The following is a 26,479-nucleotide window of genomic DNA, read 5'->3' as shown; positions in this document are numbered from 1 at the left end:
AGTATCTACGAACAATGGGAATGCATTCACACTCTCTGGCACTCTTGTGCATTTAGTGTGAATGCGATCATCCCAACATGCAGACCGAGACCACTTGAGGGAGGGTTCTTGGTTTCGGGCCAGCCTGCACAGACTGTACATCAAGGAACTGTGCATTTGTCCTTGCTTTGAATGTGCACTTCGCACTTGAGCAGCATCATTACACTCACATTCAAATATCAAGGCTGTCATTTCAATCATCAATCAATCAATGTTTATTTATATAGCCCTAAATCACTTGTCACAAAAAGGTGCAAAAAATTAAGGAATATCTGTGGATTAATTTTTTTTACCCTGGCTGTGTCCGGGTTCTCTGCCACCATGAACATGAAGCTAAGGTTGACCAGGTCAGCGCCGCTACAGATGCAGATGATGCAGCCCTCCAGGTCGGCCTCTGTCTTTCCGGTGGCTTCAAATGACGACAAAATCTTTGGGTCCTGATACAAGAGTACATTCGAGAGGAAACATTGAACTGTGGAATTGTGCGTCAATTCGACATGAACATGGAAACCAAGCAGCAAGTCGACATCCAGTGCCAGCCATCTCCTGTGGCTTATTGCATTATGTGTACAGCTCTGAGGGCTTGTGTAAGTAACCACATTAGCCTCACAGTAGAAGCCCCTCTCTCTCTCTCATCAGCAGTCACAGCAGCGTTTTACACAAACAAGGCTCGCTGTTATCTGGTCGCACCATCTTTCTACGTGCCCTCACACATGTACACATTGGGGATGAGACAACACACAGACGTCTGCTTGCTGTCAATAATGCGCAGCTAGTAAAGCCGCACATGCATGTGTTATCCAGCTCGCACCCTTGTGGTGCCGGTGGTCTGGTAGACTTGATGGGTTGGCATTGCGATTATAGGCTGTCTATCAGCCGATAATATAATATTTAGGGCTTTCAAACAAATTAAATATTTAATCGCAATGTATCGCATTTTGTTCATAGTTAACTCATTAATAATTGTAATTTAACGCAGATAGATGTAATTTTTTATCATTAATGAACATACCCGAGATACTTTTCAAGTTTTTATTACCATGACCGGACAATTAGTTTGCTTTAATGAAATGTTTTTAAACATTACACTTTTTTGAAAAGCTCAACACAGTAAAAAAGATTACCTGCAGTGCGTCGGTGTCTTGCCAAATTTTGTTTGATTAGAAAATGTGTATTCCTGCCTTAGGAGCACTTGCATTCAGAAAAGGAAGCTACACCATTTTTAGATACCAGTTTCGCACATCGATAACAAAATGTGGATGTTATGATAATGCAGGGGTCACCAACGCGGTGCCCGCGGGCACCAGGTCGCCCGTAAAGACCAGATGAGTCGCCCGCAGGCCTGTTCTAAAAAAAATAATAATAATAAAAAATAAAAAAATAAAAAATAATAAATTAAATCTACATAGAAAAAACACAATATACACTTTCAATCAGTGCATCAACCCAAACAACCTCCCCCATGCACACTCATCCACACCCACTCACACAAAAGGGGTTATTTCTTTCTGCTACCAATATTGTGGTTCCCACAACATAGACAACACATCTGCAAGGGACACAGTCCCTGAAGCACACATGATTGTATAGGCTGCTGGTCCACTAAAATTTTCATTAATTACCATTTTTTATGTAATTATTTTTATATTGTTTTACTTTCTTTTTTTTCCAAGAAAATGTTTTTTATTTATTTATCTTATTTTATTTTATTTTTAAAAAAAGGGCCTTATCTTCAACAGACCAGGTTGTCAATGAAATTAGATTTGTTTAAAGGGTTTTTTAAACCAGGCCCAGTCCAGATAATGTCCAAGTCGGACTCAGCAACACACACCTTCATTCATGTACACAGAAAAAAATTAGGGAACACAACAGATTGCATATAATTTATAAACAAAATTACATTTTCAAAATAAGCATTTATGTACAGTCCAGATTATGTCCAGGTCACTCAAATTAGGGAACACAACAACAGATATCATATAATCTATAAACATAATTATACTTTCAAAATAAGCCTTTGAGGACTTCTCATCTTTTTTTTAAATGTTTTTTGGCATCATTATCGTTTTCAACCATGTAACTTTCTAAAATTAGAAAATACTGAATAAATGTTTTAAAGAAAGTAATACTAAGTGAATATCTGTTTTTGGCCTTAAAAATAATTTTACCGAGTACTATAATTAAATTGACTAAATCATGATTGTCAATGAACTCTCCTAAAATAACAGAAACCACATTAAGCTTCATAAACACACCAATCCTTAAACACATTTTTTCAACTTCCACCCAAAACAAAGACACAATATGACAATACCAAAACAAATGCAGGGTGGATTCAGGCTCCTGACAACAAAATCGGCAATCATCTGACTCTGTCATATTCCATAATTTTAACATTTTCCCTGTGGGTAAGAAGTTATAAATAATTTTAATTTGAAAATAACGATTTTGCACATGGATAGTGGTTTTATAGATTAGTTTGAATATGGCATCCCATGGCAACGGGCAGTCAAAAAAGTCCTCCCATTTTCCATTTGTGTTGTATGAGGCAGCCTTCAAAGATTTCTTTATTAAATAAAAATTATATATTTTTCTATTTATTTTAGTTCCTTTTTGCCAACTAGAATTTCTTATTAGAGGTTTACAAACTAATAATTTAGTAGTTCCACAATTAATTATTTGTTTCCATCTTTTCCCAATTACTCCAGTTAGTTGATAAAATGAAAAGCTTGAGCAAGCATCACCATACATAGCTCTAAATTCATCATACTTCATAATTTTACCATTCTCATTGATAATATCATTGACAAAAATGATTCCTCTTTCAAACATATTTTTCCAAAAGAAAGGCTTTCCATCTATTACAATATTAGAGTTCATCCATATTAACTGCTGCAAAATATCGTCTCTTTTTTCTGGCACATAAAATTGAAAACACCACTATGAGTGGATTATTTCCTTTATTAACCCCACCATGTTTCCCAGCAGACTCTCTGGGAGGGGATCACTTGTAAAAAAGGATACAATTCCTTTTGATACAGTACATGTTTTTTGTCCAACAGGACATTTGTGTACCACTCAATGTTTAAATACATCTTTGGAACAATTGATGCTTTTAAAGACAGACACATAGCTTCAAGGTTGAGAAGCTTCAGGCCCCCATATTCATACTTTTTGTACAAAACCTTTCTTTTAATCTTTTCTGGTTTGCCGTTCCAGACAAAATCGAAGACCCTCCGCTCATGAATCTTAAAAAAGTTTTGTGATAGAGCTGGTAATGACAAAAACTAATAAATAAATTGAGGAATAGTTAACGAGTTGGCAATAGACATTTTACCATACAAGGTTAGGGATTTCCCTTTCCATAATTGCATAATTTTGTCCAGCTTTCTTAGTCGATTATCATAATTTACTGAGCCTAGATCTTCCAGATTTTCTGGGACAACAACACCAAGTATGCTAACTGGTCCATCTGTCCTCAAAACAGACACTTTGCATTCCATTCGAAAGGACGTTCCCTTTAGATTTCCGATCCTTAACATTTTACATTTATCATAATTAAGCTTAAGGCCAGATTGCTGTGAAAATAGGTCCAAAAGATTAAGAAGGTTCCGCAAACAATGAGGAAAAATCTTATCTTTGTGAATCAGCCTTTTCTGACATAAACTCCATCAAGAACAAACACAGAACACGCCTCACTGATGCACATCTGCAAGACTCACTCAGAGTTGCAGTGTCAAGTTACACACCAGAGTACAACACACTAGTTAACAGCATGCAATGCCAGGCTTCCCACTAACTGACAAAGAAACAGATAACAGATTTGGTGTCCAGTTCAAAGTGTGACATGATTTAAAAATTTGAGAGTTTACTTTTGTATTTTACATGAGTTATTATTTGTACAAACATGGTGCAAAGTAATTCATGATTTGTTAAAAAATGTTAGTGGCTAGCTAGTTAAAATGGGATATTGTGATTTCACAAGACTGTCTTAGAAGTGATCATTTGAAAATGTTCAATTTGAAAAATGTGCACTTAGAGAAAATATAAAAATAAAGTGTTGCATATTGATATGTATCTGTTTCTATATATATTTATTGTGAGAAATCATTAAGATGATCAGTGTTTCTACAAAGATAAATATCATTAATTATTAATAATAACAGAGTTAAAGGTAAATTGAGCAAATTGGCTACTTCTGGCAATTTATTTAAGTGTGTATCTAACTGGTAGCCCTTCGCATTAATCAGTACCCAAGAAGTAGCCCTTGGTTTCAAAAAGGTTGGTGACCCCTGTGATAATGCAATGAACGTCAAAAATGTTTGGTCATGTAAAATGTGATAGTTCTACCTGTTAACTGCTTCTGATGTTCTGTACATTACATGTTGTACAAGTTAATGATATTCATATTGCTGCGTGACAATGTCTTAAATTTCTCTATTTATTGTTCAAATGAAATGTTCAGCCTGCTGAACAATCTTTAATTGCAAACTATCAATCAAGATAATAGAACAAAATATACTTTTTTTAAAAAAATCTGCCAGAAAACATTTATTTAGGTAGAAATTTCACAGATTATATTACAAAACATCTTTGACAAACCATGATCCTAATTAAAGTTAAAGTTCAAGTACCACTGATAGTCCCACACACTAGGTGTGGTGAAATTACTCTCTGCATTTGACCCATGCCCTTGTTCCACCCCCTGGGAGGTGAGGGGAGCAGTGAGCAGCAGCGGTGGCCGCGCTCAGGAACCATATTGGTGATTTAACCCCCAATTCCAACCCTTGATGCTGAGTGCCAAGCAGGGAGGTAACGGGTCCAATTTTTATAGAGTTTGAATAATAACAACGATACACAAGTCAGTAGCGAGGTTGGCAGAAGTGTTCAATCTAATCAAAAGGCTCCATGTGCTACTCAGTAGAGGTAGTAAGTACACATGAAAATGTGTACAACGCTAACAGAGGCCAAGAGATGGAAAAGTTTGTGACAGGAAAAAGGAGTCTTCGCAGCGGCATATACAAGCGTGTAACTCACACAGTGTGTTGTACAGATAAACAAATACATATCAAGATCTTAATAGTAATTCAATTCAAAGGGGTCACAAAAAACTTTCTCTTCCAGAGGGTGATACAGAATTTTTTTTTAGAAACACTTGTACATGGTCCTATATGATCCGAACTTACTTTGAATAAAACACATTTGTGTCCCAGTGTATATTTATAGCCATATCAATCAAATAAAAATGTAGGTGTATTTTGGAGGTGGTCTCTTCTTGTGATTTGTGAGACAGACACAGAGCTTCCTATGCATGTGAGCTTTTCACGAAACTACCAGTGGATAAAAAGTATCAAAGACTGCAGGTACATAAAAAATACCCTGGGTTAGTTTGTTTTCTTACCTTTGGGACAGCGCCGACACGAATACTATTGATGAGGGAACACTCCAGCACCTGGCCTTCCTGCAAGAGTACAGTGGACAGGAAGCATACAAGTGATGCTAGTAATGAAAATCTCTCAAGTTCTGAAAGAAGCGACACAAGCCTGGGTCACACTGACCCAAATATGGCCATCACCTCCTCTCCAGCTGCATAAACAACACTACTAACATGGCCGCCGTTGTGTTGTGAATGTGCTCTGGCAACGTCATGTATTGCTTGTACCTTTCCCTCACTCTTCCAGTAGATGAAAAAGCCATACTCGTCCACCTTCACCTGACAGTTGGGCTCGAAGATGTACGGGTCCTGGGAAAGAGGGAAAAAATTGTTTATAAGAGAAGAGTTCCTCAATCAGAGGATATGGCCAACTAGAGTATGAGAAACCTCTAAAGTAAATTAACTGCTTCGGATGTTGTACAACAGGTTACGGACGACAACATTTTTAAATTTGCACATAACTTCAAAGGTCTGCTAACTTGACCCGTATCCATTAGTTATTTATGCTTATCCGGGTCTGAGTCATGAAGCCTAAACTTCCACTGGGCACGACACGCAGGCTGGGCATGCCCAGAACACCTCACCAGGGAGTTAGGTCTTTTCGATGTGAAGGAGCAGTGCTTCAACCTAAGACCTTCTTAAATGACTGAGCTGTGTTACAACATCAAGGACGGGTACCAAATTTGGTACTTTTATAGGTAGTGACCTTTGGTACTACCAGGAACCAAGTCACGTACAACACAACACTACCATATTCCAATACCTTTGTTGCACTTGACGTCATATCGGTTGCAGACTTTGCACCATTTCAAACACTTGGTGGGCAAACAGACATATATGTAGCGAACTGCCTCTAATTAATGACACAATTGATCATGACAATAAAGCAAGCATTCGTGACAGAAAGCGCTCAAATGTGCTTGTTTGATGATAATTCACATTGGATATATCATATACAGTGGAACATTTATTTACAAACCCTTCATTGTACAAACCTTTCGATTTACGTATCACAGACCAACTGTTTTTGGAGGCATGGCGGAGATATTTATAAAACAATCTTGCCTTCCTTCCTTCATACTTCCTCCAAACAAGCCGTTTGGAATTTGCTTCAATCGCGACATTTCTCCCATTGGTGACATCAGTAGATATCTCGATATATAAAAAGTTTTACCTGGAGAGCTTTGAACGAGTCCACCATTGTAGTCAGACGTAATCAATAAGTTCCTTCTTTTTCTATATTCTCTATTGTATATTCTGTTGTGGGGCAGACTGGCTCGTATATGCACATGCATCCTCCATCGTTGCCATTTCTAATACAAAGTAGCGTAAAGTAGTTATAACTGCCAGTAGATTCAATATGGAAGAGCTAAAAACTACAACATGGTTGACGGGGAGAAGTCACAGTTGAAGTGGAGGCATGTAAATTATCAAATGAAGTTTTCCAGCAAGTCCCGCTGAATAATTTACAGTCCTAACTTTCCACAAAAGTGGTAATCAAATCAATAGGTACAATTACAGCATAAACATTTTGTACTGTAAGGCTAAAAAAACAAGACAAGACTGGCTTATTCAACCTAATGGTAAACACAACTTCCTACCTACAGCAAAAATATATATAACAACTGGCTGGACAATTATTTTTTAGCGGTATCAGTATACAGTATGTAATATACCTTTTTTTTTTAGATTTTATTATTGAACAAATTCACATTTATCACCACATGAACATTAACAAAAATGCTGATGATTGGGTCTGTTGAGTACCACTATGGACTCCCAGGTATCCTGGTAATTGGTCAAATCCAAACACAGCACAGTAATTTTTGTCAATCAAAATTAAATGTTGACCCCAAATCGAAGAGGACATTCTCGAAGGTGGGCTGTACACACTCTGAACAAGTTGAATACACACAGTACATAGTATGTATACGACAAGACGACGAGTCACAGCCTTTATAGTCCAGGTCACAATGTCAGATTTTTCAGGAGTTGCACGGCAAGCTAATAAAAAGGTTAGAAGGGGAATGAGCGAGTCGGTAGAGTATATAGAATGTAGGCGCCTCGACGCAATTCAGTCTTTACTACAAAAAATGCAAACCAAACACCTGCCTCGCATATTTCAGCACAGAATAGCCAGCAGAAGAATGCTCCAAACCCTATACACATGAAGCACAAGTGATATAGCTCTTTTCAAGTCCACAAAACAAATGTGGACTAGAAGGGAAAACTTTGTGTTCCGCCTCTTAAAAAAAGCCTGGAAAAGGCGGTCTTTGAAGGACCTCCTTTTTCATTTATGACACCAGGAGTCTGCATGTGTGTGGCACCATGTTCTTTTTAGGAAAGCACCAAAAAAGCAGAGTAGATGGATGAGTTAAAAGCTCGACCGGCTGCTTTAATCTCCAGTCTGACTGATGTGAGCGGCTGTCTCGCTCAGTCTTTAAGAAGGAAAAAAGATGTCCAACTCTTAGTGCAACTCTGTCACACTGAGAAGCTAAAAGGTTTTTGCTCTGTCCTTTGTGACAAAAAAAGGAACAACCACAACAAAGGTTTTGGTTTCACACTTTATTTCCCTTTAATTGCGTATTTCTGATGTCATCATTATGCTTGTGAAACCAAACCCTCCAACAAAATGACTTCCTGTCAGTGTGACAAAGACGGAAGCTCATTTGACCACATAGTTTCCTCGGACCTTCCTGCCTGGAGAGTCATCAAACGGTGGGAAATTAATTTAAATCACCTCACTCAAAATAAGCAATAAATTACTTGAACTCAATTGTGGAGGTATTACCCTCCTTTGCTGTCATGTTTCTTTAAACAACGTGCATTATAAATTGACACGTCATGATAAGGCACGCACCCTTTGAGGAAAAAAAAAAAAAGAGGAACATTTCTATAATTACAAAGTACAGCCATGCAAAAACCCAAAATAACATTTTAAAGATTAAAAGATTAAAGTACCAATGATTGTCACACACACACTAGATGTGGGGAAATTTGTCCTCTGCATTTGACCCATCCCCTTGGGGAGCAGTGGGCAGCAGCGGCGCCGCGCCCGGGTCCAAATCAAGACTACATTTCTTGAAATTGCATACATTTCTACCCAATATTTTACCTTTAGATTTTGTCTCATCTACCAATCGCTTTTTGACACTTACATGTCCCACATAATGTACCACATAATTTTTATGTTTTTTAATGGATAATTTACTAACATTATTATTATTGAAAATGTATTGCAAAATTCTATACCATGCATGTAAATAAAATGTTTCCTGTTTGGCAACTCTATCCTGTAGCCACGTCCCCTTGGGTAATGGTCGGTAATGTGACCTCTGTTTTTTAAATGTATTTATATATATATATATATATATATATATATATATATATATATATATATATATATATATATATACATATACCTTTTTTAGATTGTATTTTCATTGAAGAGAAAAAAAAAATCATATTTTGACGCGAAAATGAATGAAAAAACACGTTTGACAAAATTTTACATGCCTACATGTTGCTGAACACACGCACCGTGCACACACGCACGCACGCGCGCGCACACGCACACACACACACACACACACACACACACACACACACACACACACACACACACACACACACACACACACACACACACACACACACACACACACACACACACACACACACACACACACACACACACACACACACACACACACACACACACACACACATTCTGCCTGGACTATTTGTCATTCAACAGGGTATGGCTCAGAGTGTTTTTGAGGAGGACAAAAAATCCATGCAGTTAGTGTGTGTGTGTGTGTGTGTGTGTGTTCGTGTATATGTGTTAGAGTGGGAGGAATTGGCAGACGCCACTTAAATAAACGCAGATACTGCTCCAGGCTTTCTAATTCCCAAGATGCAGAGGAGGCTTATTCATTCACATTTGCTCTCAAAAACACGCAAGAGAACTGAATGAATGCACATTTTAGTTGAGCTCTATGCTGTTTAATAAAGACGTGTCCAGGGATAAACCAGCAGCTTGCTATTGTTTTGATATACTGTATGTACTAGTGTTTTTATTCTTAGTATCAGGTATAGTATCATATTAGCATAATATAATCCATATCGCATGAGTGTATGTCTTTTAACATTTCAGTGCGCTAGTCATTTTTATGTCAGTAATACTTGATTTGTGTAACTTTTGTCTCTACCTGCTTCTCCCTTTCGTGTTCTTTGTTATAATCAATGAAGTTACAATTGATTTAGGTTTGACCAAAGAAACATTCTACTCCATCCTTAAACTGAATCCTAATGAACATGAAACATTTAGCTTTTTCTAATAGTTTTATTTTTACAAATGAGGCATCACATTTGATGGTTTACACAATGCACCCAATTGTTACATTTGATTAAAAATACCGTAAGTGTCGCACCTGCAGTTTGTAATAACTTTTGTAAAATGTAACAAGTTATTAAAACATGTGTCTAAGTTTATTATACATTGCGTTCAAAAATGTTATTACAAAGTGTGGCTTTATTACATAATGAGGTGAACATGTATTACATAATGCACCATTAATCCATTAAACGTTGTTGCACACCCTTTATATGTAAAAAAAAACAAAAACATTAAAAGAGTGCATAAGCACTTCAACCTAAATGTTAAATTCCTGAATTTAGTTTTAGTCATAGTCTTTTGACGAAAATGTATTTTAGTTTTAGTTACATTATTGTCATCTAAATTGATTTAGTTTTAGTCGATTAAATTCCTCAACATTTTATTCGACTGAAATTACACAAAATTTTGTCGACTAAAATATAAAGTACAATGCATCTTTGAAGTTGTCTTGACATCACTTTTATTAAGGTTATTACAATCACTGTACAAGGTAATACATCAACATTGCATAACTTAGCATTTACAGATGCATTTAATAAATCTGAATATGGTGCATCACATTACTTTCAAATTAATTCAGACTAAGAGACTAATTAATTCCTCAGAAGCGGTCTTGCTCCTGCTCTACCATCTTTAATAGTAACAGTAAATCAGTACATTATGAGTAATTTCGAAATATTAGCTTCGACCTACTTACTGATGCGTAGATGGTTAGTCTGCAGATTGCGCTTCAAGTGTGTTGTATTTTTGCAAAGAAAATGAAGCCGCAGGGTTTCAAGTTGTTTTGTTCTCTACCGCTGCAAAAGTGAAGTGTGTCTACATGTCTTCTCCTCTCGTTCTTCCCGGTGTAGAAGACATATTGTAATAATGTCTGGTATTGATTCTTGCTTTTCAGGTTGACTATCAGGGCACCGTGCCGTACAAAGACGCTAGTTCTGATTGGATACCTTTCGTGCTTTGCACCCGCTCTTGTCCCACATGCAACTGTGATTGGATAACTTGTACCACCCACTTAAAGACAAAATTATATATGATTGGATTTTGTCCCTGTCATCATTTTGGTCTTGTTTTAATTTGTTGACTAAATTTTCAATTAATTTTGTCACTGTTTCAATCAATGTGCTTTTTTCTTCATTTGTGATCCAAATTTCGTCAAGGGAAAATAGGTTGTTAAAGGCCTACTGAAACCCACTACTATTGACCACACAGTCTGATAGTTTATATATCAATGATGAAATCTTAACATTGCAACACATGCCAATACGGCCGGGTTAACTTATAAAGTGCAATTTTAAATTTCCCGCTAAACTTCCGGTTGAAAATGTCTCTGTATGATGTTTGCGCGTGATGTCACGTAGTGAACGGAAGTATTCGGACCCCATTGCATCCAATACAAAAAGCTCTGTTTTCACCACATAATTCCACAGTATTCTGGACATCTGTGTTGGTCAATCTTTTGCAATTTGTTTAATGAACAATGAAGACTGCAAAGAAGAAAGCTGTAGGTGGGATCGGTGTATTAGCGGCAGACTACAGCAACACAACCAGAAGGACTTTGAGATGGACAGCAGACGCGCTAGCCGCCGACCTCACCTTGACTTCCTCCGTCTCCGGGCCGCCGACTGCATCTATGATCAGGTGAAGTCCTTCGTCGCTCCGTCGATCGCTGGAACGCAGGTGAGCACGGGTGTTGATGAGCAGATGAGGGCTGGCTGGCATAGGTGGATAGCTAATGTTTTTAGCATAGCTCTGTCGAGGTCCCGTAGCTAAGTTAGCTTCAATGGCGTCGTTAGCAACAGCATTGTTAAGCTTCGACAGGCTGGAAAGCATTAACCGTGTAGTTACATGTCCATGGTTTAATAGTATTGTTGATTTTCTGTCTATCCTTCCAGTCAGGGGTTTATTTCTTTTGTTTCTATCTGCATCTAAGCACGATGCTATCACGTTAGCTCCGTAGCTAAGGAGCTTCGCCGATGTATTGTCGTGGAGATAAAAGTCACTGTGAATGTCCATTTCGCGTTCTCGATTCTCATTTTCAAGAGGATATAGTATCCGAAGTGGTTTAAAATACAAATCCGTGATCCACAATAGAAAAAGGAGAAAGTGTGGAATCCAATGAACCCTTGTACCTAAGTTACGGTCAGAGCGAAAAAAGATACGTCCTGCACTGCACTCTAGTCCTTCACTCTCACGTTCCTCATCCACAAATCTTTCATCCTCGCTCAAATTAATGGGGTCCGAATCGCTCTCGCTGCATTGTGAACAATGGGAAAATGTGAGGAGCCCTTCAACCTGCAACGTCACGCTACTTCCGGTACAGGCAAGGCTTTTTTTATCAGCGATTAAAAGTTGCGAACTTTATCGTCGATGTTCTCTACTAAATCCTTTCAGCAAAAATATGGCAATATCGCGAAATGATCAAGTATGACACATAGAATTGATCTTCTATCCCTGTTTAAATAAAAAAAATTCATTTCAGTAGGCCTCTAATAATGAAGACGAACATTTTTATTCAAAAAAATTAACAGACATGAACGTGCCTATAAAATATAATTGAATTGAGTGGAATTGCTGCTCTTGGCCATGATTTTTCGAAGCTCAGAGTTGTCGTCAGTCATGCACGTCAAATGTTAGCTTTGTGCACATATTATTTGGGAAAGGTGTTTTCAATCTCACTCAGCACAAAGACTGTGGAAGGCAAATATCTCAGCAACTTTTGGGTAATTTCCATCAATTATCTTTTCCAAATTTACTTCTGAACATCATTTTTTTCAATAATAAAAAAAAAGTTTACACAGGTTTTATGTTAAAAGTCCTCCTGTGTTATACAGTATTTTTAATAAATGTGACAGAGGTCTCACAATAGTGTATTGAAAGTGTGTTAGGCTTGATGTTAAAATTTAGATGGTTTAAAAGTGTTTTTAGTAAGTTTTAATGGTAACACCACAATGTGCGTGTCCGCAGCTTTAATGCTAATAAGATGTGTTTGTCCACAACAAGTAGACTGTCTCCTAGAAGCATTAATGTGTGCTAACATTATGCCTGCATTTTACCAGCAACTTCCTATGTTAGCATATTGACTTATTGCTACCTTGTGTGTAGCTGACTGATGACTAGTTTGCAATATTGTATTTTGAGATGGGTAGTGAAGCCTGGAGGAAGAGGCTTTTGCTTCAAAAAGTGCAACTTCGAAAACGAGCGTCTGTGCGCCTCTTCTCTTAAAAGTGGAGCAAACAAGTGTGGGAGATAAATCCACAATCCCTAAGTGAGACAAAAACACAAATGTCTTTCTCATTGTTTGCACGTTCTAAATAGTAAAACCTGCTAGTACAAGGTGGCTAACAATGTAGATAATTGGGATTTCTTCAAAGTTCCTCCTTTAAGGCTGGAAGCTTAAAAATATTCAAATAAAGTCAACAACATGCTTTGACCTGCATACTAACCAAGCTATAGCGACATTATTTGTAAGAACTAACACAGAGAAACTACTTTATTGTCGTAGTGACACATTGCTTGCTCACAAAGCTCCTCCGACCATTGGCGAATAGCCAGCTACTAGTTTCTTAAGTTGCTGATAACATTGTTTCAACCTGACAAGAAATACAGAAAAAGACAAATAAGAAGGAGGAGCTTGAGCTTCTTCCGCTGCTGCGGTGTTGCCTTTGGTTTAGTAAAGGTTAATGCTAAGTTATAAATCATGCATCTCACAAAGCCAAGAAGTTGGTCAACTTTGAAAATCCACATGCTATCAGGCCCTAAGTGGTTTTTTTCTTTTTAACGTTTGCAAATAGTGGTTGACTTCTATTTACACTTCTATGACACACGATACTGTTAAAATGCAACCACAAAACAGCAAGCCTGGAACATTTTTACTTGGTTTCCAAATCCAAGCAAGTGACTTTAAAGGCTGCATTAAAAGCAAACACTGTCTTTACCTCGTCAAACCTGTCAAAGGAGGTGCCCTCCTGCATGAACTCGGGCACATGCTTCTGCCAGTTGAACTCGTAGGACTTTGTCATGGCTGCTCACAAACCTGTCACACAGGAGGTAAAGGCAATTAGTCAAATAAGTGCAGCAGAAGTGTGCCCAAGGACAGAGGGAGGTGGTCATATGCTAAATTACTAATCGTGAGCCGTGGCGTTGAGTAATGACACGGACAAAAGAAGTGTTCTATCACTGACAAGAGGAGGAATAATTTGGGCGAGACCAGGGTAAATATAAAATGGTAAATGGGTTGTACTTGTATAGCGCTTTTCTACCTTTTTTAAGGAACTCAAAGTGCTTTGACACTATTTTCCACATTCACCCATTCACACACACACATTCATACATTCACACACTGATGGCAGAACCTCAGCAGGCTGGAGCGATGCAACACACCTGCACGTGTGGAGCCATGCGACGCTCTCTCCTCTGGGAATGGAGAAAAGGGGTGGGGGTTTTGGGCTCCTGACAGGAAACTGTTATCTTGTTGATGACAGCACCCCAAATATAGTCTTCTCCTTACGTCACTGTCAAATGTGTCAGACAGTGTTCTGAGAGTGCGAAGGAAGACTCACATGGTGTCAAAAATTTCTCATTCTCATTTATAAGTATACATTTGTCTCATTCATATGTTAATATGATATTATTTATGAAAATATGATTAATAGTTTACAATTTTCTTTTCTATACTTTACATTGTAGCAATTTTAACTTTGTTTAAAATGATCAAATTGTAATTATAATTCTAAAATTTAAATATAATAGTTATTTTTAAAAAATCATATTATAATTATTGCAATGATACAATGGTAATATTAATCAAAACATTATTCACATTATAATAGCTTATGATGTTTATTTGAAAGGCACATTATTATGAACCATTATTAACATTACGTGTATATATTATATATAATATGTATTCTATTATATATTTTATCATGTATAATATCATATAATTATAAAATATGAGGTGTATCTGTTGCGCACTATTGGAAAATTGCTACTATGCAAATAGGAGAAAAGAAAATACATGAATAATATCATAACCCATCCATCCATCCATCCATCCATTTTCTACCGCTTGCCCCTTTCGGGGTTGCGGGTGGTGCTGGAGCCTATCTCAGCTGCATTCGGGCGGTAGGCGGGTTACACCATGGACAAGTCGCCACATCATCACAGGGCCAACACAGATAGACAGACAACATTCACACTCACATTCACACACTAGGGACAATTTTAGTGTTGCCAATCAACCTATCCCCAGATGCATGTTTTTGGAGGTGGGAGGAAGCCGGAGTACCCAGAGGGAACACACGCAGTCACGGGGAGAACATGCAAACTCCACACAGAAAGACCCTGAGCCCGGGGATCGAACCCAGCACCTTCATATTGTGAGGCACATGCACTAACCCCTGTGTCACTGTGCTGCCCTAATATTATTATATAAAATCATAAAAACAATTTAACAAATATAAAACTGCTACAAGGCAAATTGTATGTAAAAATACAATCTTAAAATCAAAAGGCAAGAACAATGAATGGCAGGGTAACTTGAAATAAAGGGAGGGAAAAATCGTAAAACTTTTAATCAATTAAATTACTGTAATAAAAATGTCTGCACTGAATGCAAATGAGAGTGGTTTTGAAAATTTCGCTCCACTTACATATGTAGCGAAATAAGTTAACTGAAATATTCCAAACAGCAGTACAGTATAACACCACCATCATGACGCAGTGCAGGATAATAACAATGACATGATCAGATCTCTTTCGGTCAAGCAAGTTTACCTAATAAAGTGGCTAAAGTGAATATGATGATAATTTATATATGTACTTGTTTTTTTAAACATTTGTTCCTTTGAACCTCTTAGCAGTCATAAACCGTGACTTCATATTTTGTTCACACTTTTTTATGGTTATGGAAGAAAAAGTTATTCATGACACAATGGATCCCTGTAGTGCTTCCATGCACAATTTGAAGAAGAGTTCTAATGATCCGTCTTGTCTAACCTTGCCCATCTCTTTTCCCTTTCCTTCATGATGCAATATAATACGTCTCGCTTTGAAATATTGCGTTACTAACAATCTGCGACAATAATTGACTTGACTAGTTTTTTGTCCATTATTTCATATAGTGTCTACAATAGAAAATCACTACGCACACGCGCACATGCCAAATACATGGTGATAGTATTATAGGTAGCGCTCCGAGGGATGAAAAGCACAACTCGGAATAATGACGTGTGAAAGCAGAGAGCGAAAAGAGAGGTTAGAATCAAAGCCACAAGGATGACAGAGGCGGTGTTGGTGGGCAGGATGAGGCAAACAGCTGTATGTGACAGAGAGACGACAGGACGTCTGCTCTTGATGTGGAGAATCAACACAATCTCTGCTGCGCACACACTGGTATGTCAAATGCAGACGAAGTCTCAGAAACACACGGTGGAACCTTTTCAGTTTAAAGCCCCCGAAGGTCCCCTGGAAACAAACCCAAAAAAAAAACCTCTATACATCTTGCCAAACGTCATCAAATTTCATATAACTTCAGCTCAGTGAGCATCTAAACAGCTCAACATGGTTTTTGTAAAGTGCTAACATAAGGAAGGGAAGGGATGACCAGGAGGAGAAATAGGATGATAGCCATAGAACCATTGAAATAATTGTGATCGTCATGTGAAAGCGGCACATGCACAAATACACCTCATGGGAGCACTGTTATTAAACCACAGCGTTTGACCTGCCCATACATTGAATTGACTTGGAAATTCTCACACAGCACTACAGTTACCCACCAAATTTGGTACACACCTTTAAGCAAAACATCTTTGCACTTAACTAGTTTTCCATAAGTCATTGATCTTTTGTCCAATGATAATACAAGTTTAAAAATATCTGTATTACATGAATGCTGGCATGTCTTCCAAATAATTTTGACCGCAACCCACAGAGGGCACCAAAAAAACAATCATTTGAAAAAATATTTCTATCGATTCTTTGCCTGTGACCTCGCCTTTGATGTATTTTGGATGGTCAAATTCAACAACGAAGCCACAGATTTGGCTGTTTGATTAAGCGCGACATTAATATACTGTTTGAAAGATTATTCACACTAACCTCATCCACTTGTCCACTGTGTTTCCTGCACACCAACTGTTAATCCAAGAGTGCAGCTTGTTTCTGCGTCATTGCTCTACAGAACACTTGGCTTGATTGCGGTACCCCCATGACACAAGAGTACAAATAAATATGGGCGAAGACCATTCAAACCAGCACTGCACCATCTGTGCTGTCCAACCAGGGGATCGGGATCACAGATGCACTCCGCGTGTCGTCAGAACACAAAACAGACACTCACTTCCTATGCTGACAAATAACCGTCAGCCAGGGGAGTGAACAAGAAAACAAGTCCATGTCAATAAGACCAAACATGCAAAGTCTCTACTCGCTGATTACTGGTCTCAACTAAGGCTGCAGCTAACGATTATTTTTCTATCGATTAATCTATAGATTATTTTTTCGATTAGTCAGTTAATCTATAGATTATTTTTTCGATTCATCTATAGATTATTTTTCCTTTTACCGATTATTTTTTTATTTAAAATGAAGATGAAAAAATAAATGTAGGCCTGTTTTTTCAAAAGGCATGGCTTTTATTTACAAAAAAAAAGAAGTATGGCCACTCAGTCAACATTGACAACAACATGACAAAATATTCTGTAACAATGTAAACATTTAAAACGTTTAACATTTAACAAAATTAAAAGTAGCTTATATGCTTTTTAATGTGCAAATATAAAAGTAAACATCCAGTGCAAATCTTAATATTCTGCAATAGTATAAGCATTTCAAAAGTAAAAGTATTGCTTATTTTGCTTTAAAATGTGCAAAAATAAAGATAAACATCCAATACAAAAAAGTGCAAAATGAAATATTCTGTAACAACAGTGAAAACATTTCAACAAAAGTGAAAGTATTGCTTATTTGCTAAAATGTGCAAAAATAAAGATAAACATCCAATACAAAAAAGTGCCAATCTAAATATTCGGGAGCACTGTAAACATTAAGTATTGCTTTTAAAATGTGCAAAATAAACATCCAGTCCAACACAGTACACAATAACCAATTCTACTCATTCCAGTGAGTCACTAACAGTTGTAATGAAGAAAGGTTAGCATGTCTACATGCTCTGGTTCTTTTCTTGTTTACAATATTCCCAGCAGCTGAAAATAGGCGCTCAGAAGGGGTCGATGTGGCTGGAACTGAGAGGTAATTAGCCTTCACCTCAAGCCAGGACTGCGAGCGAGCTGAGCTGCAGTTGAAGTTTCTAGAAGGTCAACGGGCTCATAGTGATGTTACTAGTAGTTGACTGGGAGGTGTTTATTATCATTTGGGGAGAGTCCGCTGCCTGATGCTCACCTGCTAAACACCTATCTGCTCGACGCTGAAGCGCTGACTACATGCGCTCTGAATACGCACTGCTGATTGGCTGGTAACGTTTTGAATACGCACTGCTGATTGGCTGATAACGCTTTGTATAACACTTTGTGTGTACCAATCAGATGGTTGTGTGGGTGGGACAATGCTGCGTGCTGAGACAGAGGCAGAAGGAGCAAAGCAGCTTGTTAACACTTTAGCTTTAGCTTAGAAACTCGTCCGGTACACCCCCGTACCGAACCGAAAGCCCCGTACCGAAACGGTTCAATACAAAACACGTACCGTTACACCCCTAGCAGATACAAATGACACATTCATGTTTTTGTGTAATGATGACAACGTATACTCGCACGGACGATTGACTAGTTGATGGTTTTCTTTTCAAATGTTCGTTCATAGCCGTTGTGCTGCTATGATAGGCCATTTCCACTCGACACAGTGTGCATACAACAACATTATTAGGCTGTGTATTGAAATACTCCCACACTTTTGACGACTTTTGCCGTGATTTTTTCCCCCTCGCTCGCACCGTCTGCTTTGCGGTCCGCCATGACGGTAGTGTGACGTAAATATGCGACGCGTCGACGCACAAAAACGGCGTCGACGTATTTACGTAACCGATGACGTCGACTACGTTGACGCGTCGTTTCAGCCTAAGTCTCAACTTTGTGTTTCAATAAACAGCTAAGCTAGCAAAGATGGCCCTTTAAGGTACAGAAAAGATAATTACCAAGCAAATTACATGCTCGTAGACGACTACAGTGTACCCCACAGTATTATCTGTCTTTTGAATGACAATGAGTCAATGGAGGAAAACTTGTCATAATTTCACACTTGGCCATTCGTACCATGCTGGACTTGGAACCACACTGAGCATTCATGCGTTGTCTGCTTGAGGCGTCACTTCCATGCTGATGTATTATTTTATAGTCCCCTTGACTTTGTGGATTATTTCTAGTGTTATTTTGAGGGTTAGGGTTAAAGTTTAGTAAATCTGATTATTTTTTGTTGTGGAAGATGGCGAAGGTCGTTAAATACTTGCCAGAATGCTTAAATTCAATGATGGTGCCGCAGGACTTAATTTATAGACTATCTTGAGTCTTTATGGCAGGGGTCCCCAAACTATTTGACTCAGAGGCCACATTGGGTTGAAAAAATTTGGCCGGGGGCCGAGCTGTGTGTGTGTGTGTATATATATATATACATATATATATATATACAATTGTAGCTTTCGGCATCCTAGTCACTTCCGTTGTGTACTAGGGCAAAACCCTTCACCCTTGCTCCAGTTGGGTCGTGGTTAGTGCCTTGCATGGCAGCTTTCCGCGATCAGTGTGTGAATGGTTGAATGTGGAAAAAGTGTCAAAGCGCTTTGAGTACCTGGATTATACAAGTATAATCCATTATCGTCATTACAAATGTAGTTGCCGATGAGCGAGTTTATTGCAGGGGTTTGACTTTTGGATTATTTCGAGTAATTTTCATTTTTGTATTATTATGAAATATGTTATTGTGTTATTATTGTCATTGTTAAGAACTTGCGAGGAGCAATTTTGGCGATTCTATTAGTGGTTCTTTTAGTGGTTCTATGATTCAGGTAAGTATATTTCAGTCATGCCATGCCCTGACCCACCTCTTCCAATTGTGCCAAATGAGGTAAAATGTATGGAATCTAAGCGCTCACCCGAGCCAGTTGTGCAGGATTTAGGTACAATTGTGCTAGTATAGGTAGACCCAAAAACTGTAACAAGTGTTCTGCGGCGACTACAAATCCAAATATGCATGAGGTGTTTTTGCTGTGCAGATGGTCCTTTTCCCATCTAAAATGTGATCCGATAACAGTTGGGTACATTTGATAAATAATCCCAAATCAGATTTGGGATCCCTCCTAATTTAGACTAATTGGGTTGTCCTGGCCTGCCTGATGCTAGCCTAGATCTCAGCGCTCTCAACAGGATGCGTTAGATAATACTTCCTTAGTGGGATGAAAGGTGTCCAATGGCAGCTCTAGGAGGCGTGAGCGAGCGCGTGAGGAGTCATGCCGAGGGAGGGGGCAAGTAAGGTCCGAGCACCTTATCCAACCCCTTGACAGGGAGATAATTGCGACAGATAGGAAGCCCGTGAGGCCACGCCGTTCCCTGCCTCCTCATCTGCGACGGCAGCCAGGAGAACACCCAGTGGTCCCACACCTCATAACTCAAAATGAGGCTACATCAGTCAGGCAGTGGAAAGGTTGACTGAGGATGTCTTCAATCCACATGAGCTGCTTATATTAGGACAATTCAAAAGCACGGAATCAGTGTTTTTACGACATTGATACTGTACTTGCGCTGCAGTCTGAGGCTCACACTTTCTTGGACTGATTTACAATAAATAACTGAAGCAGTCTGAAAGCTGAACCGAGACATCCTCACAAAAGGAGGACTTCTGTATGTTTTAGTTCCGACTCATGCACATACTTGTTTGTCACAAAAAACATTCATGAAGTTTGGTTCTTTTATGAATTTATTAGTGGTCTACTGAAAATGTGACCAAATCTGCTGGGTCAAAAGTATACATACAGCAATGTTAATATTTGGTTACATGTCCCTTGGCAAGTTTCACTGCAATAAGGCGCTTTTGGTAGCCATCCACAAGCTTCTAGTTGAATTTTTGACCGCTCCTTTTGACAAAATTGGTGCAGTTCAGCTAAATTTGTTGGTTTTCTGACATGTTTCTTCAGCATTGTCCACACGTTTAAGTCGGGACTTTGGGAAGGCCATTCTAAAACCTAAATTCTAGCCTGATTTAGCCACTCCTTTACCAGTTTTGACGTGTGTTTGGAGTCATTGTCCTGTTGGAACACCCAACTGCGCCCAACACCCAACCTCCGGGCTGATGATTTTAGGTTGTCCTGAAGAATTTGGAGGTAATCCTCCTTTTTCATTGTCCCATTTACTCTCTGTTAAGCACCAGTTCCATTGGCAGCAAAACAGGCCCAGAGCATAATACTACCACCATCATGCTTGACGGTAGGAATTGGTGTTCCTGGGATTAAAGGCCTCACCTTTTCTCCTCCAAACATATTGCTGGGTATTGTGGCCAAACAGCTCAATTCATGTTTCATCTGACATCATATGGACAAAGATAAATATATATATATATATATATATATATATATATATATATATATATATATATATATATATATATATATATATATATATACCGTAATTTCCGGACTATAAGCCGCTACTTTTTCCCCTTGTTCTGGTCCCTGCGGCTTATACAAGGGTGCGGCTTATTCACGGCCTGTTCTTCTCCGAAATCGACAAAGAGGATTTCGGTGGTTTTAGTACGCAGGAGGAAGACGATGACACAATGATTAAATACTGACTTTTCATATACCGGTAGGCTGGTTATTTTGATAACGTACAGGCGAGCACTTTGTATTACTTTGCACCGTTGTATTATTTGTACTCTGCACGAATGCTGTTCGCCATGTCAAAGATGTGAAAGTTTGATTGAATGATTGAAAGATTTATTGTTAATAAATGGGACGCTTTGCGTTCCCAAACAGTCATCTCTGTCCCGACAATCCCCTCCGTGGTAGCAGGAACCCCTATATACTACGGTAATTACACATCAAAACCCTGCGGCTTATAGTCGGGTGCGGCTTATATATGGAGCAATCTGTATTTTCCCCTAAATTTAGCTGGTGCGGCTTATAGTCAGGTGCGGCTTATAGTCCGGAAATTACGGTATATATATATATATATATATATATATATATATATATATATATATATATATATATATATATATATATATATATATATACACACACATCAATCATTTTTTTTTTTTTCTTTTTAGGCGTTCCACTGTGCCTATTTGTCTAGGCTTCCAGTCAATGTGTGCTGAAGTGTGTTTTTCTAAGCCCACTTGGGCCTCTTTGCTTAAGGAGTGACTGTCTGTGGTCGCCTGCAGCTAACAGAACAGCAGCAACTCTTCAGGTTAAACCGATGTGTTGAAAACATTTTAGGAAATGATGGAATCAAAAATCTGTTCCAGGGTCTAACTTTAGCCATTGTAAAACCTTTAAAAAAACTGAAAAAAAAAACTGTACAGACAATGTTTTAAGTCACATGTTATCATTCTCAAATGGCATACAAGAGTAAAAAGAAGTTAAACACTGTTGATATTGAAACATAAGTTTGGTCACAGATGCATAAATAATTTAATAAATAACCTCAAATGTAAAGAACCATATAGTGAAAACCTATAAGTGAAAACCTGCATAGAAGCTAGAAACAAAAAAAGAAAAAAAAAAAGAAAAAACACAGTTAAGAGGGGAACTGCACTCTTTTTTTGGAATTTTGCCTATTCTTCACAATCATTATGAGAGACAAGAAGACAAAAGTTATTATTTTTTTTAGATTTCTAACATATAAAAATTGGCTCGTTATAGGTGGCTAGCAATGCAGCTAATGGGAACATTCAATTCTACCTCTAAAGCACTTTAAAATGCATTCAGAAACCGTCAACAAACCTGTATAATAACCAAACTGTAGCGACATTGTTATTGTAAGAGCGAACACTGAGGAACTCTTTTTCTAGCGTAGTAACACATCACCATGCTATGGTATTAGCCGTAAAAGCTAGCTACGGCAAGAGATAAGCTAGCTTCTACGACAACATGAAACATGTTTGAGTTTGTAATGCACAACACCGCTATACGACACCAATTTGTAGTGACTGAAAAATATGAACAATCATATTCATACTTGCCAACCGTCATGGTTTTACCGGGAGACTCCCGGAATTCAGCGCCTCTCCCGATAACCTCCCGGAAAAAATTTTCTCCCGATAAACTCCCGGAATTCAGCCGGAACTGGAGGCCACGCCCCCTCCAGCTCAATGCGGACATGAGTGGGGACAGCGGCGACAGTCTGTTTTCACGTCCGCTTTCCCTCAATATAAACAGCGTGCCTGCCCAATCACGTTATAACTGTAGAATGATCGAGAGCGAGTTCTTGGTTTCTTATGTGGGTTTATTGTTAGACAGTTTCATTAACGTCCTCCCAGCGCGGTAACAACACATAACAACAGCAGTCACATTTTCGTCTACCGTAAAGCAGTTCGTCTGCCGTAAAAAGGACAATACTGCTATCTACGGGATAGCCTTCGAAACACTGAAATTCAAGTATTTCTTTTATTTATATGTATAATAAAATAAATATATATATATGTATATATATATATATATATATATATATATATATATATATATACACATATATATATATATATATATATACACATATATATATATGTATGTATGTATGTATGTATATATATAAATATATATATATATGTATATATATATATATATATATATATATATATATATATATATATATATATATATATATATATATATATATATATGTATGTATGTATGTATGTATATAAATATATATATATATATATATATATATATATATATATATATATATATATATATATATATATATATATATATATATATATATATATATATATATATATATATATAACATGCAAACCCCACTCATATTCTTGCTTTATTAATCTTGTTTTATTTTCAATTCTATTTTTAGCTTGGTTATCTTAGTTTTGCTAGTTATTTTTTCATGTAGCACCGTTGTACCAAAAAAAAGTCCTAGTTTGGGAACCCTCACTGACAATAGCAATAACATGGATCTGATTCCGATGTATTTTGGTCGCGTTTTCATCCTGAATCACAATATTTTTACGCAGAATTTGAATGAATAATCAAACATGTCTGCCAGATGCATTGTTGCAGGTTGTAGCACTACAACTCAAGAAGGGGTCAGCCTACATAATTTTTTTCTAAATGATGGGAATATGAGGAAATTATGGATCTCTCCAGTCAAATTGACTAACACAAAATGGGATGGACCAAGCGAGAGAAGTGTAATTTGCAGCGATCGTTGTATCGATTCTGACATCGAAGAAGAAAGGTTTTGGTAAGAGTTTCATATGGAAAAAATGCAAATGACTCAAGCCAAATGCGATCCTGAAAATCAGGAGCACCATTGAGAGGAGAAAAACCGAGTCAGAACCTGCTGAGAAACAGAGCAAGAAGAGCAGACCCTGGCGCTCATAAACGAGAGAAAAGAAGGTAAGCTGATAGCATTCTATTTTGTGTCGTCTTCTAGTGATGTTTTCCTCAATATGCTTGAGGAAATGCTGATAAGAGCATGAAGAAACACAGACTATGGTGTCTATTGAAGAGGAGATGGAAGAGCAGGGAAGTCCGGAAATTACGATTCTTTTACATTTATTTTTTGTTCATGTTAACTATATCAGTTTTTAAAGGCCTACTGAAATGATTTTTTTTTATTTAAACGGGAATAGCAGATCCATTCTATGTGTCATACTTGATCATTTCGCAATATTGCCATATTTTTGCTGAAAGGATTTAGTAGAGAAAATCGACGATAAAGTTCGCAACTTTTGCTCGCTGATAAAAAAAGCCTTGCCTGTACCGGAAGTAGCGTGACGTCACAGGAGCTAGTATTCCTCACAATTCCCCATTGTTTACAATGGAGCGAGAGAGATTCAGACCGAGAAAGTGACGATTACTCCATTAATTTGAGCGAGGATGAAAGATTCGTAGATGAGGAACGTTACAGTGAAGGACTTGAGAGGCAGTGATGGACGTATCTTTTTTCGCTCTGACCGTAACTTAGGTACAAGCTGGCTCATTGGATTCCACACTCTCTTTTTTCTATTGTAGATCACAGATTTGTATTTTAAACCACCTCAGATACTATATCCTCTTGAAAATGAGAGTCGAGCACGCGAAATGGACATTTAAAGTGACTTTTATCTCCAAGACAATACATCGGTGACACACTTAGCTACTGAGCTAACGTGCTAGCATCGTTCTCAAATGAAGATAGAAACAAAATAAATAAACCCCTGACTGGAAGGATAGACAGAAGAGCAAAAATACTATTAAACCATGTACATGTAACTACACGGTTAAAAATTATCAGCCTGGTAAGGCTTAACAATGCTGTTGCTAACGACGCTAAGGCTAATTTAGCAACTTAGCAACCGGAACTCACAGAACTATGTACTCTCTCCTTTTTCTATTGTGTATCACGGATTTGTATTTTAAACCACCTCGGATACTATATCCTCTTGAAAATGAGATTCGAGCACGCGAAATGGACATTTAAAGTGACTTTTATCTACAAGACAATACATCGGTGACACACTTAGCTACTGAGCTAACGTGCTAGCATCGTTCTCAAATGAAGATAGAAACAAAATAAATAAACCCCTGACTGGAAGGATAGACAGAAGAGCAAAAATACTATTAAACCATGTACATGTAACTACACGGTTAAAAATTCTCAGCCTGGTAAGGCTTAACAATGCTGTTGCTAACGACGCTAAGGCTAATTTAGCAACTTAGCAGCCGGAACTCACAGAACTATGATAAAACATTAGCGCTCCACCTACGCCAGCCAGCCCTCATCTTCCCATCAACAGCCGTGCTCACCTGCGTTCCAGCGATCAACGGCGCGACGAAGGACTTCATCCGTGGGTTTGGCGGCAAGCATCAGCTAGGCGTCTTCTATCAGGGTAAGTAGTCCTTGTTGTGTTGCTGTAAGTATTGTACTTAGCCGCTAAGACACCGATCGATCCCACCTACAACGTTCTTCTTTGCAGCCTCCATTGTTCATTAAACAAATTGCAAAAGATTCACCAACACAGATGTCCAGAATACTGTGGAATTTTGTCGAAGAAAACAGAGCTTTTTGTATTGTGTCCAATAGGGCCCAAACACTTTTTACATTTTATGACGTCACGCGCATAAATCATATCCAAAGGAGATTTTCAACCGGAAGTGTGGCGGGAATTTTAAAATTGCACTTTATAAGTTAACCCGGCCGTATTGGGATGTGTTTCAATGTTAAGATTTCATCATTGATATATAAACTATCAGACTGCGTGGTCGGTAGTAGTGGCTTTCAGTAGGCCTTTAAGTAATCATGGACCAGGGCAACAAAAACATGCAATTAAGTAATCGGAATAATAGTTTTACATGACTTTATTAACACTGTCAATGCAGGAAAATTGGCTGCAGTTCTGTAGATGACGTCACACCAAGAAGGGGCGACATATCG

General features: G+C 38.0%; 1 protein-coding gene across 4 annotated transcripts in view; it reads right to left on the bottom strand.

Annotated features, from left to right (window-relative positions):
• Positions 1-26,479, bottom strand: part of LOC133648666 (1-phosphatidylinositol 4,5-bisphosphate phosphodiesterase beta-4-like) — a 171,308-nt gene that overhangs the window by 66,194 nt on the left and 78,635 nt on the right. For all 4 annotated transcript variants that reach the window (XM_062044961.1, XM_062044963.1, XM_062044960.1 and 1 more), the window contains 4 exons: positions 13,808-13,905; positions 5,702-5,782; positions 5,441-5,500; positions 333-476 (listed from right to left, as the gene is read on the bottom strand). In XM_062044961.1, coding sequence (XP_061900945.1) covers positions 333-476; positions 5,441-5,500; positions 5,702-5,782; positions 13,808-13,891 — 369 coding nt within the window. In that variant the 5' untranslated portion in view covers positions 13,892-13,905. The remainder of the gene's footprint in view (positions 1-332; positions 477-5,440; positions 5,501-5,701; positions 5,783-13,807; positions 13,906-26,479) is intronic.

Source organism: Entelurus aequoreus, linkage group LG04 (genome assembly GCF_033978785.1).
Source record: "Entelurus aequoreus isolate RoL-2023_Sb linkage group LG04, RoL_Eaeq_v1.1, whole genome shotgun sequence".
NCBI classification, from domain to species: Eukaryota; Metazoa; Chordata; class Actinopteri; order Syngnathiformes; family Syngnathidae; genus Entelurus; species Entelurus aequoreus.
The sequence above is the reverse complement of the archived record's forward strand: the minus strand, read 5'-3'. Positions and strand labels throughout refer to the sequence as shown.